General features: G+C 37.5%; 1 protein-coding gene across 1 annotated transcript in view; it reads left to right on the top strand.

Moving 5' to 3' along the window:
- Plbd1 (phospholipase B domain containing 1) overlaps positions 1–16,850 on the top strand; it is a 68,335-nt gene that overhangs the window by 47,255 nt on the left and 4,230 nt on the right. Inside the window, exons 7-8 of the mRNA XM_046435460.2 lie at positions 13,777–13,977; positions 14,087–14,227. Of these exons, the coding sequence (XP_046291416.1) occupies positions 13,777–13,977; positions 14,087–14,227 (342 nt within the window). The remainder of the gene's footprint in view (positions 1–13,776; positions 13,978–14,086; positions 14,228–16,850) is intronic.

The following is a 16,850-nucleotide window of genomic DNA, read 5'->3' as shown; positions in this document are numbered from 1 at the left end:
CCATGAGAAAAATGTAGCAACACTGTTATTACTCGTAAAGCCCTGGCTGTCTGGAACCTGTTTGTCCTGAAACAACGTCCATCTTCTTGCCTCTGTAGTTCTCTAACACCATTTACGTACTGACTCCTCAATGTCCATCTTGCCACCTGTGAGTACTGACTTCTAATGACTCACAGATCCTTATGATGCTTCATTAACATTGACCACAAATGCAAATATTCCCACAGTGTTATGAATAATGTGAATGATAATTTGTTTTCCAGCTACTAAAGTTATATTTGGAATTTTATAGTGAAAATGTAGATCAGCCCAGTCTTCTCTAGAGCCTGTAATTATTGCCTTCTTTGAAAGAGATCACTTTGCATGCTGATCATTCCCCCAGCCTTCCATGCCACCACCAGTGGAACAGATAGGCGAGAAGCCTGTGGACAGAGCTGGAAGAGTTGTCTCAAACTCAGAAGGAAAATCCACCAGTTTACGTTGGCCCATGAGAGTAGGAAGTCACCTCATCAACTGGAGGCAAGGGAACTATAGCAAAGGGCTGTTCCTGTTACAGAGCAAGGTTCTCCAAAAGCCCCAGAGGGGCAGGCCAGCCCTCCACAGAGGGACACCACATGGCCCAGAGCCTACAGGGGTGAGAGGTGGAGCTCTCAAAGTGGAGTTCTCTTGTCTCCTCCGGATTACACTCAGATACAGTAGAAGGGATGTGGCTCTGCACTGAAAACAGACAGGTGAAAGCCCACACAGAGCCCAGTACATTCTGGAGCCCAAGGGCAGGAGGTGATTTTTGGTAACCTAGAGCCCTGAACATAAGAGTTACTTCAAATCATCTTGTTGCCACCATTTTGACAACTCAACCGTGCATCATCCTGCAAAAACTTTACTGAGAGCCTGCTGAGATCTGCTCTCAGGACCAAGCCATAGGCTTGAGTCCAGAGCTGCTCCTGGCATCTTGTTGAACCCATGTGTGGGTGGGGGCTGAGGGAAGGAGCTCCCAGAAACAGCCATGAGCCAGGGGCCCACATGGGTCCCTTTCTGAGCTCAGAGAGCCTGACCCAGATGGCTCTGCTATCCTGGTCAGTCTTGGTCAGGAGAAGGGGATTTATAAATTTTTGAAGAGGAGGTTTATAAGATGGACTTAAAAGGAACACAGGTCAGCGCCTAGATGTCTGATATTGTCAGCCTGACTAGTTTCAGAGTGCTAGAGGGGGACTTAGACATTTTTTGGTTAGTTTATTTTATTTATTTTACTTTTTCATATATATGAAATATATATATGAATATATATACATATATATCCATGAATATATATAAATTGTTGGTGGGGGACTTAGACAATTTTGAGGAAGACATTTAAAAGCTGAATAGAGAAAGTCCCTAGCCCAGAGCTGAGGTTGGTATTGAAGTCATCAGCACCCAGTACACTTTGCTACACTTTTGATTGTCTCAGGGCATTGTATGTTCACCTGTTTTAATGAAATAATTTTCGAAGGAGTTAAGGAAAAATTCTACCGCTTTTTTAGAACAGACTTAAAAAAATCAAATCTGTTAAGCACCCAATTTACCTTGAATCCTTCTGTTTCTTTGGCATGTGTATATTTCTCTATTTAGGTCTTAACATTGAGCAATATTTTATAGTTTTTAGTATACAGGATTTACATATTAGTCAGCTTTTCATCACTATAACAAAGTACCTGATGGTCTACTTATGAAGAAGAGGTTTTTCAATTCATAGTTTTGGAGGTTCAAGGACATGGTGTTGGCATCAGTTCAGTTTGTAGCTCTGTCATATCAGGGTGTATAACTATGACAAGAGTACTGTCAGTGAGCAATCTCAGCCCAAACCAGGAACAGAGAGGAACAGGGGATGGGTTCTGTGAGACCTGCTTTCAGAGGGCTTGCTCTCCGGTGACTAAGGATCTCTCGCTAGGCTCCTTCTCCCAAGGGTCCCACTTCTTCCCAATAAGAGCACCTTGCAGAACAAGCTTTCAATCCCAATAGACCCTTTCGGGACATCAAACCATATTTGAATCATACCTTTAATTAAATAATTTCCTAAATAATGTTTGATGCTTGTGTAATCTGAATTGGTTTTTATTCCTATTTCTAATTGTTCATTGCTTTATAAATGTATTAGTTAACCCACTGCTATGTAAAAATTACCCTAAAAGTTAATGACTTGAAACAATAATAATCATTGAATATCAGCATCCTGTGATTTGTGTGGGTCAGAAATTTAGATAGGGCAGAGGGAGTATGGATGGTTTGTTTCTACTCCATGATGTTTGCGGCCTTAGATAGAAGACTTGGGGATTAAGGACTGAGGGGCAAAAGGGCTGAGATCTCTGACAGCTTGACTGAAGCTGGAGGAAATTCCAAAGACACTCACATGTTTGAGAGGATGGTTCTGTAAACCGGTTCCTCTTCGCTGGAGCCTCTCCTTCAAATTGTTTAAGTATGCTTGTGACAAAGGACCTGGCTTCCAACAGATCAAGTGGTCCAAAAGAACAAGCCAGGAACAGTAATGCCTATTATGACCTAGTCTCAGAAGTCACAGGCTGTCACTTGCACTACAGTCTATTCATGAGAAGTAAGGTCTTCTGACTAGCCCACATTCAAGGGAAAAAAATATGGACCCACCTTTTCAAGAAAAAAATGTGCCAAAGTATTTGTGAAAATTTAAAAATCACCACAGTACAGGCCAGGGTTGTGGCTCAGTGGTAAAGCTCTTGCCTAGCATGTGTGAGGCACTGGGTTCAATTCTCAGCACCACATATAAACAAACGAAGAAAATAAAGGTCCATCAACATCTAAAAAATATGTTTTTTTAAATCACCACAATTTAGAGAGATGGTTTTTTTTTTGTTTAGTTATTTATCCTGAGAGCTCTCTAAATTAATTTATTAATTCTCATTACTTTTGTGTAGATTCCTTGGATTTTTCCTCCAATAATGACATCTCTGAATAAAGCAAGTTTTATTTCTTCCTTCCCTTGTAGAAGCTTTGGTTATTCTCTTGCATGATTGCACTGGATAACATCTTCACGATGGTATAGATGTCAAGTGGTGGGCATGGAAATCTTGCCTCATTCCTGATCTTAGGAGGGAAGTATTCAGTATTTTCAGCCTTAAGAATGATATTAGCTGTAGGCTTTTTGTAGCTGCCCTTTATAATGTTTAGAAAGGTCTGTTTTTCTTCCTACTGTGACTCCCCGCCCCCGCCCTCAATACTAGGGATTGAATCCAGGGCCTTGTGCATGCTAGGCAAATACTCTGCCATTAAGCTACATTCCCAGTCTCTTTTATTTTCTTTTGAGGCAAGGACATGATAAATTGCCTAGGCTGGTCTCAAACCTTCCTGCCTCAGTCTCCTGAGTAGCTGGGTTGACAGCCACAAGCCACCATGCCCTGCTGCTTAATGTTTTGTTTTGTTTTGTTTTTTAATCACTAAGTGATTTTTGTATTTTGCCAAGTTCTTTCTCAGCATCTATTGATATATACATAAAATGATAAGGTGAGTTACATTGATTGATTTTCATGTTAAACCAGTTGGGGAATTCCTAGGTTAATCCCACTTAGTTATGATATATTATTCTTTTTATTTATTTGTTCAATTTACTAATATTTTGTTAAGGATTTTTTTCACCTACATTCATGAAAGACATTGGTCTGTAATTTCCTTTTATTCTGGTGGTTTGGGTATCTGCATAAGCTTATCCTTACATCTTGAATATGGAATTATTTCTTTTTCCTAAGTTTTATGAAAGAGTTTGTATAAAACAGGTATTATTTTCTCCCTCAAGTGTTTTATAGAATTAACCAGTGAAGGCTTCTGGTTATGGAGTTTTATTTATTGAAAAGTTCTTGATTAAAAATTTAATTTCCTTCATTGACATAGGATCCAGTTTACTAATCCTTGAATTTTTGGTTTTGAAAATATGTGTTCAATGGGTGCAGTGGCACACAGCTGTAATCCTGGAGGCTTGGGAGGCTGAGGCAGGAGGATCTGTGAGTTCAAGATCAGCCTCAGCAACTTTGCAAGGCCCTAAACAATTCAGGGAGACCTGGTCTGTAAATAAGATACAAAAAAGGAGCTGGGGATGTGGCTGAGTGGCTGAGTGATTAAACACCCCTGGATTCAATCCTCGGTACCAAAAAAAAAAAAATTGTCTTTCAAGGAATTTGACCATTTCATTCAAGTAGTGTTTTACATATTTTTGACATGAGTTACAGTATTTTTCTTAACTTCTTAATGTTTGTAGTATATACAGTTAAGTCCCCTTTACCATTCATGATATTATATCTCCATCCTTGCTTCACAATAGGTTTTTCTTGCTGGTTTCAGCCTAGCTAAGATTACATTAATTTTATTGGTATTTTCTAAAAGCCACATTTTGGTTCCATTGATTGGTTTCCTATTGTTATCCATTTTTCTTCTTCATTGATTTCAATTTTTATCATTATAATTTTCTTTCTTCTATTTTCTTTGCATTTAATTTGCACCTTTTTTCTAGCTTCTTAAAATAGAAACTTAGATAATTGATTTTTATATTTCTATTAAAAGCAAAGAAAACTCTAAATCTCATCTGCCAAATTTTGATTTTTTTTCATTTTCATTCAGTTTAGAATATTGTCTAATTTTTTTATATGATTCCTTCAATATACAGAAATTTGGACGTGTATTGTTTAATTTCTAAAAAATTGGAGTTTTTTATATATCTTTTTCTCATTGTCTTCTAATTTAATTTTCTAATTAATTTTATTGTGACCAGACAGCATACTTTGTATAATTTTTATTGTTTTTCTTTTGTTACTGAGGATTAAACCTAGGGACACTTAACCACTGAGCTGCATCCCCAACCCTTTTTATTTTTTAGCCTGAGACAAAGTCTCACTAAGTTGCTTAGGGCCTCTCTAAATTGCTTTGGTTATCTTTGAAGTTGGAATCCTCCTAAGCCTCTGGGATTAGAGGCATGCAACACTGCCTGATATCAAATTTTTACCTTTATTGAGATCTGCTTTATGGCCCAGCTTGGGTCTCTCTTAGTGAATGTTCAGTGTGCAGTAGAATAAGTATCGATCAGGTCAAATTCACTGAGAATGTGGTTCAAGTCCTCTGTGTCCTAAATTATTTCCTGTCAACTTTTTCTGTCATTTACTAAGAGAGAAATATTTGTCTCCCACCAGAATTATTAATTTGTCTTCTTATTTTCTTTCTGAAACTTTTGCTTCATGCCTTTTGATGATCTGTCTGTCATTCAGCACTTAGATATTTATAAATATCACATATTCCTATTACACTGAACATTTTATCATTATGAAATGTCCTTCTTTTGTTTCTGGTATAACTCCTTGTCTTAAAAATCTATACTGTTTGATATTAATATAGCCACTCCAGCCATCTTGTGTGCTTATTGTTTGCATCTTGTACTTTATCCATTTGCATTCAACCTGTCTGTAACTTTGTGCTTAATGTAGGTCTCCTGCAGACACTAAGTAGATGGGTTTGGGTTCTTCTTTTTTCATGCTTGACTAATTCTGACTTCTGATGGAAGTGCTTAGTTCACTTGCATTTTGTGTAAATATTTGGATTTAAGTCTGCCATTTTGTTATTTGGTTTCATTATTTCATCTGTTTTCTCTGTTCCTCTTTTCCTGTCTTCTTCTGTGTTACACATTTTAACACAGTCTTCTAAAAACGAATTATGTATCTTAATGCCTCAGTTAACTTTCTATATTTTTCTTTCCATTTGTTATTGTTTTTGTTTTTGTTATTGTTATCGCTCACTCTAAGGATTATAATATGCATCTTTAATTCATCATAATTTACATAAAGCTAATTATTTAATTATGTCTATTTATAAATACAGGAATCTTAGGATGGTAACAATCCTAGTAGTGCCCTCTATTCTTTGTGCTAATGTTGTCAGATCTATGTTATATCTGAATGTTATAAATTCATCAACAGGATGTTATAATTTTAAGCATTTTTATATTCTAAAGAAATTAAGATTATATATTGCAAATACATCTATACACACACACTTATACATACATATATAGAAGTAAACTGTATTATAGTTGGCTTTAAGAATAATAAATAGGATTTATAAATCCTATTAGCTCAACAAACCCCAAGTAGAATAAATACAATAATATTATTTATAAATCCTATTTATTATTTATTAAATTTGATGTTTTTCATCAAATTTAAGAACTTTTCACCAGTTAAAACTTTACATTTTTTTATCCTTTTTTGTCTTTTCTGTCCCTCTGCAACTCCAATTACTTATCTGTCAAAAGTAGATAATTTTTTCGTGTTCCATATTCATGTCTGAGTCCCACAGAGACAGGGCCAGCCCAGAATCTTGCACATTAAAATCATTGAACCAATGGGAAGAAAGGAATGCCGTATTCCTTTTTGTATTACTATAACAAAATGCCAGAAATTGGATGATTTACAAGGAAAAGAGATTTATTTGGCTCACAGTTCTAGAGGTCCAGGAGCGAGCATGGTACCAGCAGTGGCTTCTAATGAGGGCTTCATGGCAGGTGGTGTCACAAGGTAGAAGCATCTACAGAAACCACATGGTGAAAAAGAGGAAATAAGAGACCAATGAAGGGCCAGACTCATTCCCATATAACAACCTGCTCTTGTAGGAACTAATCCACTCCTGAGTCCTAACCCCCTCCACATGGCCAGCATTAATCCCTCACAAGAGCAGTCGTGACCTAATCACCTCTTCTGGATTCCACCTCTTTAGAGTCCCACTTCCTTTCTCTACCATTGCACTAGGGATAAAGCTTCCAACTGTGGACTTTTGAGGAACAAACCATATCCAAACACTAGCAGTGCAGGAAAATGGACAGGAAAGAGGTACACATTGTGGGTGACCCACTCTGAGGTGGACATGACAGAAATTGCAAGGAAAAAAGAGAGGTAAATAAAGTGAGAGGCATGGATGAGGGTTGCCTAAGAGATCATAACTTCTACTGTAGCCTCATGGCTTTCTGTTCACACGGCCCTTTCTTTTATATGCTTGATTTGAAAACAGGAGTTCAAGAGGTCCAGGTATTGGCCTTTCAGGTGTAAATCTTTGTATTCAGCACAGAGTAATATCTTGAAACTAATCTTTTGTAGCTACTTTAATGATAAGTGCATGGAGGGGACCTGTCTGTTTTTACAGGAATGAGGCAGCACTCAAGTTTTTAAATAAATTACTACAAATTTGTTTGCACTCAGCTTGTTATCAGACAAAAAAGGAAAACAAAAATCTCTAAATTGGTTTATTCCCTACAATGTGCCCGGCTCTGTGACTGACACTATGCTAAACATTGATTTTATTATGTCATTCAATTTTTGTAAAAACTAACAGGAGACTGGGTGCAATGGTCATGTCACACAACTCAGCGTTGAGGACTGGGTTTGAATGCAATACACCTGACTATAAATACCCACTATTCTTTCAGGAGTGGTTCAGTTTGCATTTAAGTTAAAACTGAAAGAGTCATGGACTCCAAGGGCCTCCTGGCACGCCAGGTGGGTGGAGCTTTTGTGTGGGAACAAAAACTGGAATCTATTCAAAGTACTTTTAATTGAGGATTCCAGTAATGATGATCCCTATGAGGCTCAAGCTTCAAATTTAATTATCTATAAGTAAGGCTCCCTGGAATGCACTTAGTGTGTTTCATGAAGCATGCGTTGTTTCTATTTGGCATTGTGTCCAGATAACCTGTTACCTCCCACATGCGTGTATACAGATCTTTAAACTTAAATGTTCTTCATATTTTCCTTGGATCTTGCAAAAAAAATGCAGATTCCACAGTACCATTCATAAAATTCTTTATTTCTTATTTCCAAACTGGGGTGTTTGTAACAAGTACCCAGGCTGATTCTAGCATACTGGGTCCAGAACCCAGTCTTTGAGACTGTGGCAGCCTTTGTGGTTGATGTAGCAAAAACTTTGCTGAGACTTTTTTTTAATTTCAAGTTTATGTACTTTGAAAGTAGGTGCACATGAAGATAAAATAGGCTCAAGGTTCCAGGAAAATTCATTGTCAGCTCATAGTCCTGAGTGTGATTACTCCCATAGATTGTTGAATGACCTATTTAATAAATGTATGGATTATAAACATCTTTAATATGCTATAATTACTTTTATTAATTTCATGTTATCTCTTTGATCTTTGAGACTTTGGTCATAAAAATGAAATACATACAAGTGAACATGGATCAAAATTGGTGTTCACTGCTTTGAAAAACAAAAACCAAGGAAAAGAAAAAAAATAAAAGCAGAACCAGGGCACATAGTCCAAAGGATTATGGATAAATTCAGTAATCTGTTTTCTTAAAGTAGCTTTCTTTTGTTGGTTACCTCCCCTTGGGCACCACCCAGACATGGATGTCTTCTGCCAGCTCACACCTGTCTCAATCATCTTTCACCACCTCGCTCAAGACACTTCCTCCCTGCTGTCCTTCCAGATCCTACCTAATTTTCCATACTTTTCTTGATAAACTGGTCATTAGGTGATTCCCCCAACTCCACCCTGTCTGAACATGAAACTCCTCATGACTCATTCTTCTTCATTGTTTCTAATGTACTTGTTCCATTATTGTTTCATTATGTGTGTTGAATTAATGTTGTCACACTTTTGATGATGAAGTATCTGTCCCCATCACATCCATCAGGTGTGTGTAAAGAGGAAAAGATGGGTGTGTTTTTTTTGATATCTTTATTTTTATTTATTTTTATGTGGTGCTAAGGATCAAACCCAGGGCCTCACGCATACAAGGCAAGCGCTCTACCACTGAGCTACAACCCCAGCCCGGAAAAGATGTGTTTAATGTTAGACTTAGGTTTATTCTTCTTGAGGTCTATTAGTTTCAAATAGTTCGAACAGTTTATCTAAGCTCTTTTCTTAAAGGTCAGATGATAGTATCCATCCTCCTAAAGCAAGGGATCCAGTATGTAGTAGACGTCTAGTAAATGTTGGTTAACACTGTCTTCTTTTTCTTCCTTAGATTGCATAATTATTTGTTGAGCACCTATCACATGTTAAACCCTTTTCCTGGCTCTGAAATGAATAAGCACCAGTTAACAAGGCAAAAGAGGTCCCTTCCCTCTCTAATGGAGTGTACATTCTATGGAGTGGATAGAAAAGAAAAAAGGAAATAAATCATACAATTGAAATTAGGATAATTTATTTTTGAAGAAAAGCAAATTTCATTTTGATATGGATCAGGATAACAGAATGCAGATCGAATGCAAATGCACCTTTTAAAATATCTACTCTATAAAAACTTTAAGAAACTTTCTAATTCTTTTATGTGGGTACTGCAAGATATGTAGTCTTCACAGTAAACCTGCAAAAGCCTGAATCCTCCATTGGCCACATTCCTACTGCAGGATTAGGCAGAAATGTGCTCAGTAACTACTTACATGATTAATACTGGGGAGAAGTAGAAGTTGATTGTTATCAGGATTTTAGCAGGCAGGGAAGCAGGTAAATACAATTTTGGTGAGAAGGTTAAGTCCATTGTGGAGCAGCAAAATAAAGAGATGCAGGAATTTTGTGTCTTGGAATGGCAGGGAGTCAGTCATGGACTTCTTTCTTTGGAATGAGTGAGCAGAGTATTTTCCAGTTACAAACAGCAACCTATGATCAGAGGGTCTGCTGGAGACTCAGAGGAGAGCAAAGGGAGGTAAGGGTGGGTGCTTGGGCATAAGCCTTTTGAGGAAGCTATGAGGGAATTCTGACACAGTCTGTGGATTGGGATCACTGCAGTGTTTGTCATATGAGAGGTGTTTAATAAACATTTGTTGACTGACTATTGCACTGGCTCAAAGACATAGGATAGCTGAGGCTAGGTGGTACTTTCCTCAGTTAGAAATAATATTGTCTCTCCACAGCTGAGGGAAGGAGGAACAGAAAGGCTGGATATGGCTCAAAATGGCTTAAAAAAAGAAAAGAGATTTCTAATGTGTTTCAGCCACGTTAAAATCAAATGGCAGACAGACAATAAAAAGCAAAATGTACTAACAGAATTAATATTACTGTGTCAGTTAGTTATGGCTGCATAAAAAGAATAATGCTCCGAATTTCATGGCTAAAAGCAATATGTATTACTTATGAGTGCACAGATCTGCTGAGTGGTGCCTTCTCGATGTCTCAGTGGGGCACATTCATGTATATGGAATGAGCTGTGGGATGGGTAGGCAGCTCTGTGGGCCTGGGGCCCTGGATGCACTCTCTTGCATGTTAGGGGTTGGCTGAGGTAACTGGGTCTCCTTTCGTGTGGTCTTTCATCTTAGAGACCAGGATAGACTAGGTTTGTCTACAAAGCAGCAACAAGGTCCAAGAGTGAGCAGAAATATGCTTAGTCTCTTGAGGCCTCAACTCAGCACCTGCAGATGCTTGTGAGCTGCAGCAAGTGCCAAACCCAGCCCAGATTTCAGAGGTGGGGAAACCAACAACACTGCTTGATGGGAGACACTGCAAAGTCACATTTCCCAGAACGTGGACAGAGTGAGGGGTGAACAAAAGGCAGCACAGTTTTTGCAGCCATGACTCATATGACGGGCCCTGAATTATGCACTAGTCATCCCTTATGTTTTCCAAAATCCCCCATGGGTGTCTGAAACTGAAGGTAGTACTGAAATCTGTACTTTCTCTGTTTTTCCTATCAAATACAACTTCAACAGAATTTAACTTATAAATTTAGGGCACAGTGTGAGATTAACAATGATAAGAATAGTTATAACAGTGTACTGTAATAAAGTTATGAATTGTGTATTCCTGAAAATTTCCATTTAATATCTTCAGACCACTGTTGGCCTCAGGTAACGGAAACCCTGGAAAGTGAAACCAAGGCTGGGATCACTGTTGTATGTTATTTCTGTCCTTGTTTGACACTTGCGGACTATTCTAGAAGGAAGCAGTGTGTTTGGTCTGCACCATTTGAGCTTTTGGAGCAGCTGATGTGTTCAATGTGCAAGTGGGCACATTGTAAACATACTTAATTGGATAATCAGAGTACATTTTTCTGGTGTGAAGTAAGCAATAAGTCTAAATGGCATCTGGTAGTGGTTCCTGTTTATCTTTGTGATTCAAGTGTTTTTATGAGTCTTAAAATATGCTTTATTAACCAAAAGACCCCTCCCCTCCTTTTAAAGTTTCAGCCAGTAGCTTACCAGACATTGTTCGCAGGCTGGCGTTCAGAAACACTGTGTGTCTCACTTGGCCTGACCTCTGTAGCTTTCTAAAGTTGCTAATGACACATGAGTGCAAGATTATACTTTTATATAGTTAAAGAACATTTTTTTCTCTTATAGGCCAATCTGTTAAAAGACTTTGTCTCCTCTTTGGGCCTTTTATTTTGAACTTTAAAATATAGACTTAGTTTCCTCAATGATAGTTTTTGCCAATCGATTCATGTTTTGTGTTCTAGAACTCTGGGCGACTTATATTTTTTCTATCTTCCAGTCATTTCTTAAACATTAGTGTTAGTCATTCACTTACACGTTTTAAAGAATGCCTGCCCTCTTGTGTCCAGAGAGGCTGCTACAGTAAGGAGTGAATTAGCAAACTTAACCGTGCCAGAAAAAGGATATTCTAAACTAAGGGGATTTTTCTACTAAAGAGCTTGCTCAAAGTTGCCAAGCATGGTTGTATAGTATGAGCACTGTAAAAGAAAAACAGACCAAGAAATGAATAGTTATTGAATACTCCTACACTCTGCCAAGCTAGATATACTCTCCAAGTCCAGACTGTGTCTTCCCAGAGAGGATACTCACTAAAATTTCATTCAAGGGTGTCATTGTACCACCTTGTATCACCTGGATTGTGCAACTGTCTCTAGTTTACACAAACCTCTAAATAGCCTATCGGCTGCCTTGTGAAGAAGCTCTTTAAGTTAGTTGGACACTCCTGCCATCATGTGAATTTCATGGAAATTTTCAGAAATTTCCGGAAGTTATACATTGTTAGAGCTGAGTGGCATCACTTAGTCCCAGGCTATCAGAGGAAGGGAATAAGAACAGAGGCAGAATGAGACTTGTCCCACTCATTAGGGGCAGTGCAGGTAATTAAAATGCAAGCTTCTGACTCTCAGTCCAAGCTTTCAAATCTTTAACCAAGTGATCTATTACTTGAACTCACCTACCTATTTTATTCCAGAACTATTGCGTATAGTGCTATTGAAATGATTTTAGGTGACACAGGGACAAATATTTTTTGCACATTAGTAGATATGTATTTGTTTTAATGTTTTTTATGGGAAAAAACCCCAAACATTAAACCTGTAGTTCCTTAGACATTATTGTATATGACAAGGCTAAGTATTTTAAGTTTTAAAATGGAGTTAATATAAAGAAAAATATTAAGTAATGTATATGTTAAAGAACTCAAATTAGCTTTTTACAAGGTACACATTTGTTAAATGTCATGCTATAGGTCATAAAACTGTGAAATTTTTACTTTCTTAATTAAAAAAAAAAGAAAATATCAACAACAATTTAGATAGTACTCAGATATGACAAAAATGACCAAAGTGGTGTAAAAATGGTGGAAGTTTGGGACTACTATTGAGAAGTTTGGTGGAAGTTTTTGGACTACTCCGTCTATTCTGACTGCTGTAACAAAATACCTTAGGTTGGGTAATTTGTAAACTATTGAAGTTTATTGTGTGAAGACCTAGGTTCTAGCTCCAGCACTGGGGAAAAAAAAATTGCTCACAGTTCTCAAGACTGGGATATCCAAAATAAGATACCAGCAGATTCCATGTCAGCGAGTGCCCTTTCCCATAGATGGTGCCTATTTCTGTGTCCTCCTAAGGCTAAAGGAGTTAGCAAGCTCCTGGAGCCTCTCTTATAGTAGCATTAATCCCATTCATAAAAGATGCACCAGAAGACTGTATTACAAAAAGCCCCTCATTGGGGCCTTTCCTGACATTTCTTTAACATCGTTAGCTTGTCCACTTGATGTCAGTTACTGATGACAATATATCCTTTCACTGTTACAGCTGCACTTGATTCTATGTCTTCCACACTCAGCCCAATATAAACCACAAAATAGGTATTCAGAAAAGACTTGTTGAGGGCTGGGGATATAGCTCAGTTGTCAGAGTGCTTGCCTTGCATGCACAAGGCCCTGGGTTCAATCCTCAGCACTACCTACACACACACACACACACACACACACAAAGGTAAAGACTTGTGGCTTCACCAATTTTCCAGTGTTGTCCCAACATTGACCCAGAGTATTAAGTATCCTAATTTCAAAACCATGTTCACATTTATTCATGTAGACATTTTCCACTTATAAAAATCATGTTGACTCATAAAATTGTAAAATACAGAAAAGTAGAGAGAGAAGAAAAAAGACATTCATATTCTTAATTCTTAATTATGCAAAAATGAGCCCTGATAATATCCTCCCTAGTTAAAAGTTAGCTTGAAAAATCCTAGCGAGTTGGGCTCTATTTCTGTGTATCATTTTGGAAATTTGGATTTCTCCTGATTTAAAATATTTTTATCATCCCAAATCATAAAATCAAACAATGGAGAATCTAGGGATAGAGGTCTATGGCCACGTCCTTAAGCAGCAGTTGGGTAGCTGCCCCAGAGGTAAGTCAAAGCTGGGAGAGTCTCCTGTAGATCAAGGAAAATAATAGCTGATAGTCTGTAAAGTGCATTGGCTATGTAAAATTATGTACTAAAAATGATAGTAAAATATCCCATGTATACATATGCTGATTTGTATATTTGTCTTTCCTGTAGGGTTTTTGGAGTCACTGGATGACTTTTACATTCTTAGCAGTGGTTTGGTATTGCTGCAGACCACAAATAGTGTATATAATAAAACTCTACTGAAAGAGGTGATTCCTGAGTCTCTCCTGGCCTGGCAACGGGTCCGTGTGGCAAATATGATGGCATATGATGGCAAGATGTGGGCAGATATCTTTTCAAAATACAACTCTGGTAAGTGGCCTTGCAGAATAGCTTTTAGGCACATATATATGTTTAACTTTAGAGTTGTTAACCAGTAAGCCACATCCACACTATGTCTTTGTATCTCCCAATATTTTAGGCACCTATAATAATCAGTACATGGTCCTGGACCTGAAGAAGGTAAAGCTGAATAACAGCCTTGGCAAAGGCACTCTGTATGTTGTGGAGCAAATTCCTACATATGTAGAATATTCTGAACAAACTAACGTTCTACGGAAAGGTACCTTCTTCGTGCTGTGTCTGAAAGTTTGATGAGTATGTGCATGTGAATATCTATATGCTTGGCATGTTTATGGTGTGTGAACAGATGATGGGCAAGAAAAGATGGGGATGCCATTGCTAGTTACACTGGGAAGAAATTAACAAGTTCAACGCAACTGGTAAACCTATACCTCAGTTCATAAAGGACCATGGGCAGACTGGGATACAGGTCAGGCATTCATAAACCTGACTTTTCGTGGTGCTAATATTGCCTTCTCTCCTGGATTTCTGGTTAAAGTTTTACATTCAATTCAGCAAGTATTGATGGAGTACTACTTTGGCTCAGGCTGAAAAAGCCTGCCCATAAAGAGCTCAGTCGTTTAGTATAGAAGGTTTGTCTCCATACACTTTACTTCTATGCTAGACTGAAGAATCTAGGATAAACTATTTGCATTGCTTGATTTGAATCTTGAACTCCTCAAAACCATGGGCAAATTATCCTACCTCTCCAAGCCTCAATTTCTTCATCTGTAAAACAGGACAGTCTTGGGGTAGATCCACAATCATTTATTTGTGATTTTTGAAATCCCAAAATTGTAGAACCAAAAACTCTTTGTTGCTTTTGGTCTTGGCTCACTTGGTAGCAAACTATTACATGATCTGAACTCATTTAAGAGTTAAGAAGGGTTGCATAGGCCACGTGGTGGGTGCTGATTGGCGGGGTGAGTAAGGAATGGTGAGCAGACACTGTGTCCCGCGGGGATTGGTCGAGGAAACTTTTCAATTTGGCGCCCTTCGGAGAGGAGGGGGAGAGGTAAGGGATTACGTGATGTTCTCACGAGATGGAAACAACTTCAGTGGGGAGTCTCCCACACACCCAACAATTATTTTCTCTTAAAGATTTATCTTATAATTAGGTTATAAAAATATGAACATTTTTCATTATGAGATGTTCCCCAAAGAAAATGTCATACATATGTACTCCATGCTATACTAGAATCTGGAAAACAACAACAACAACAAAAAAACCCCTCAATTCTGAAACTTATTTGGCTCCCGATAATTTTTGGATGTAAGAATATAGATCTTTACAATTTCACAGGGTGGTCATGAAAATTGAGAGAGGTAGTAGTGGGAGAAAATGTTAGCCTCATAAATCTATAAAGCAGTATAACCTTTGTTGTGTAGGAAATGAGAGTTTTTGGCATGGGAAAACAGACTAAACATTGCAGAGGAGAAAGGAGACTAGTTATGAGACTATGAGACTACTTAAGAGATGACTATAACAGATTATCAGCTGATAGATGACTAGGAACAAAACCAAGACAAAGTGTGGTCCCTGGGGATCAGGACCTGGTCCTCGGTTTCCCAGGTCACATTTTGTAATGATTTCTGGAGTGAGGCATCTCAGCATAGAGTGATTCACACCAACTAAATGCTCATAAGACTTATGCATAAAGCAATTTTTTAAGGTGGGGTTTTCAACTGCATGCAGTTCATATCCTACAAAGCAGGAGACCTTCCTCCTTCATTATAGGGAAAAATAGTAAGAAGCCAAATAATTAAATAGTTACTTGGCTAACACAGCAATTCAAAACTGAGAATCTAGCTGTCCAACCACAGCTCCTAAAAGTGTCCCTCAAGAGAGAGATGCTTGCTCAAAGTAGCATTTCATCTTTGCACTATATACATATACATTATATTTGTATAATGTACACACATATGGGAGGGATATATTTTTGGATACATAATTATTTGGCTTCTTACAATTTTTCCATATAATATATATATCAGCATCAACTCTTTTTAGTCTTAGGGAATTTTCATGGGGTTTAAGAAGGGGATTGGAAAGAATCTAAATGCACCATTCTATCAGCAATGATGCAAAGAAAAAAAATGCTACTTTGATCAAGCATCTCTCTCTTGAGGCATACTCTTAGGAGCTGACTGCACCAGCTTGAAGTTTGAACAGCTAGGTTCTTGGTTTTGATTTGCTCTGTTAGCCAATAAAATAATAATTGTGTATCACCAGCTTGTTGTGAGACTAAAGTTGCTTTATTTTGAATGCTTTTGTAAATCATGAAGCTTTATGAAAATGTAAAGTAGCAGTCATTTTCTATTACTCATTTGAGCTGGTCTCATAAAAAGAAATATAATAGTTATTATTCATCTAATGTTTACCAAGTATTAGACAATACCGTAAACACATTTGAATGCATCTCACCCATTTTGTCCCTATGTTCTAGATATGGAACACCTATAAAAGCTAAAATATAGTATATAATATATAATTGTAATACATTAATATTAATAGTTAACATTTTACTGTAAAGCTCAGAAACATGATGTACTCAAATAAATGATGTTGTATAGTTAATACAATATATAAGCTTTAGATTATGATTTCTTATCTATTTTAATGTATCTGTGTCAAATTTTTTAGAATTCTTGCAGGATTGAAACTTGGAACTTAATGGGCTAATGCTCACAATAACCCTTGTAAGGCAAATAATGTCACTGTTTACATTATAAAAATGAAGAAACTGAGGCACAGGTAGAGTAGGTAATTTGTCCAAGGTCACATAGCTAATAATGGCTGAACCAGACTTCAAATTCAGGCATATTAACTCTTGAATCTATAT

Source organism: Marmota monax, unplaced genomic scaffold, assembly GCF_021218885.2.
Source record: "Marmota monax isolate L192 unplaced genomic scaffold, Marmota_monax_Labrador192_F-V1.1 WCK01_AAM20220418_F8-fsc00012, whole genome shotgun sequence".
Lineage (NCBI taxonomy): Eukaryota > Metazoa > Chordata > Mammalia > Rodentia > Sciuridae > Marmota > Marmota monax.
Note: the sequence above shows the minus strand (reverse complement) of the source record. Positions and strands in the feature narration are given on the sequence as shown.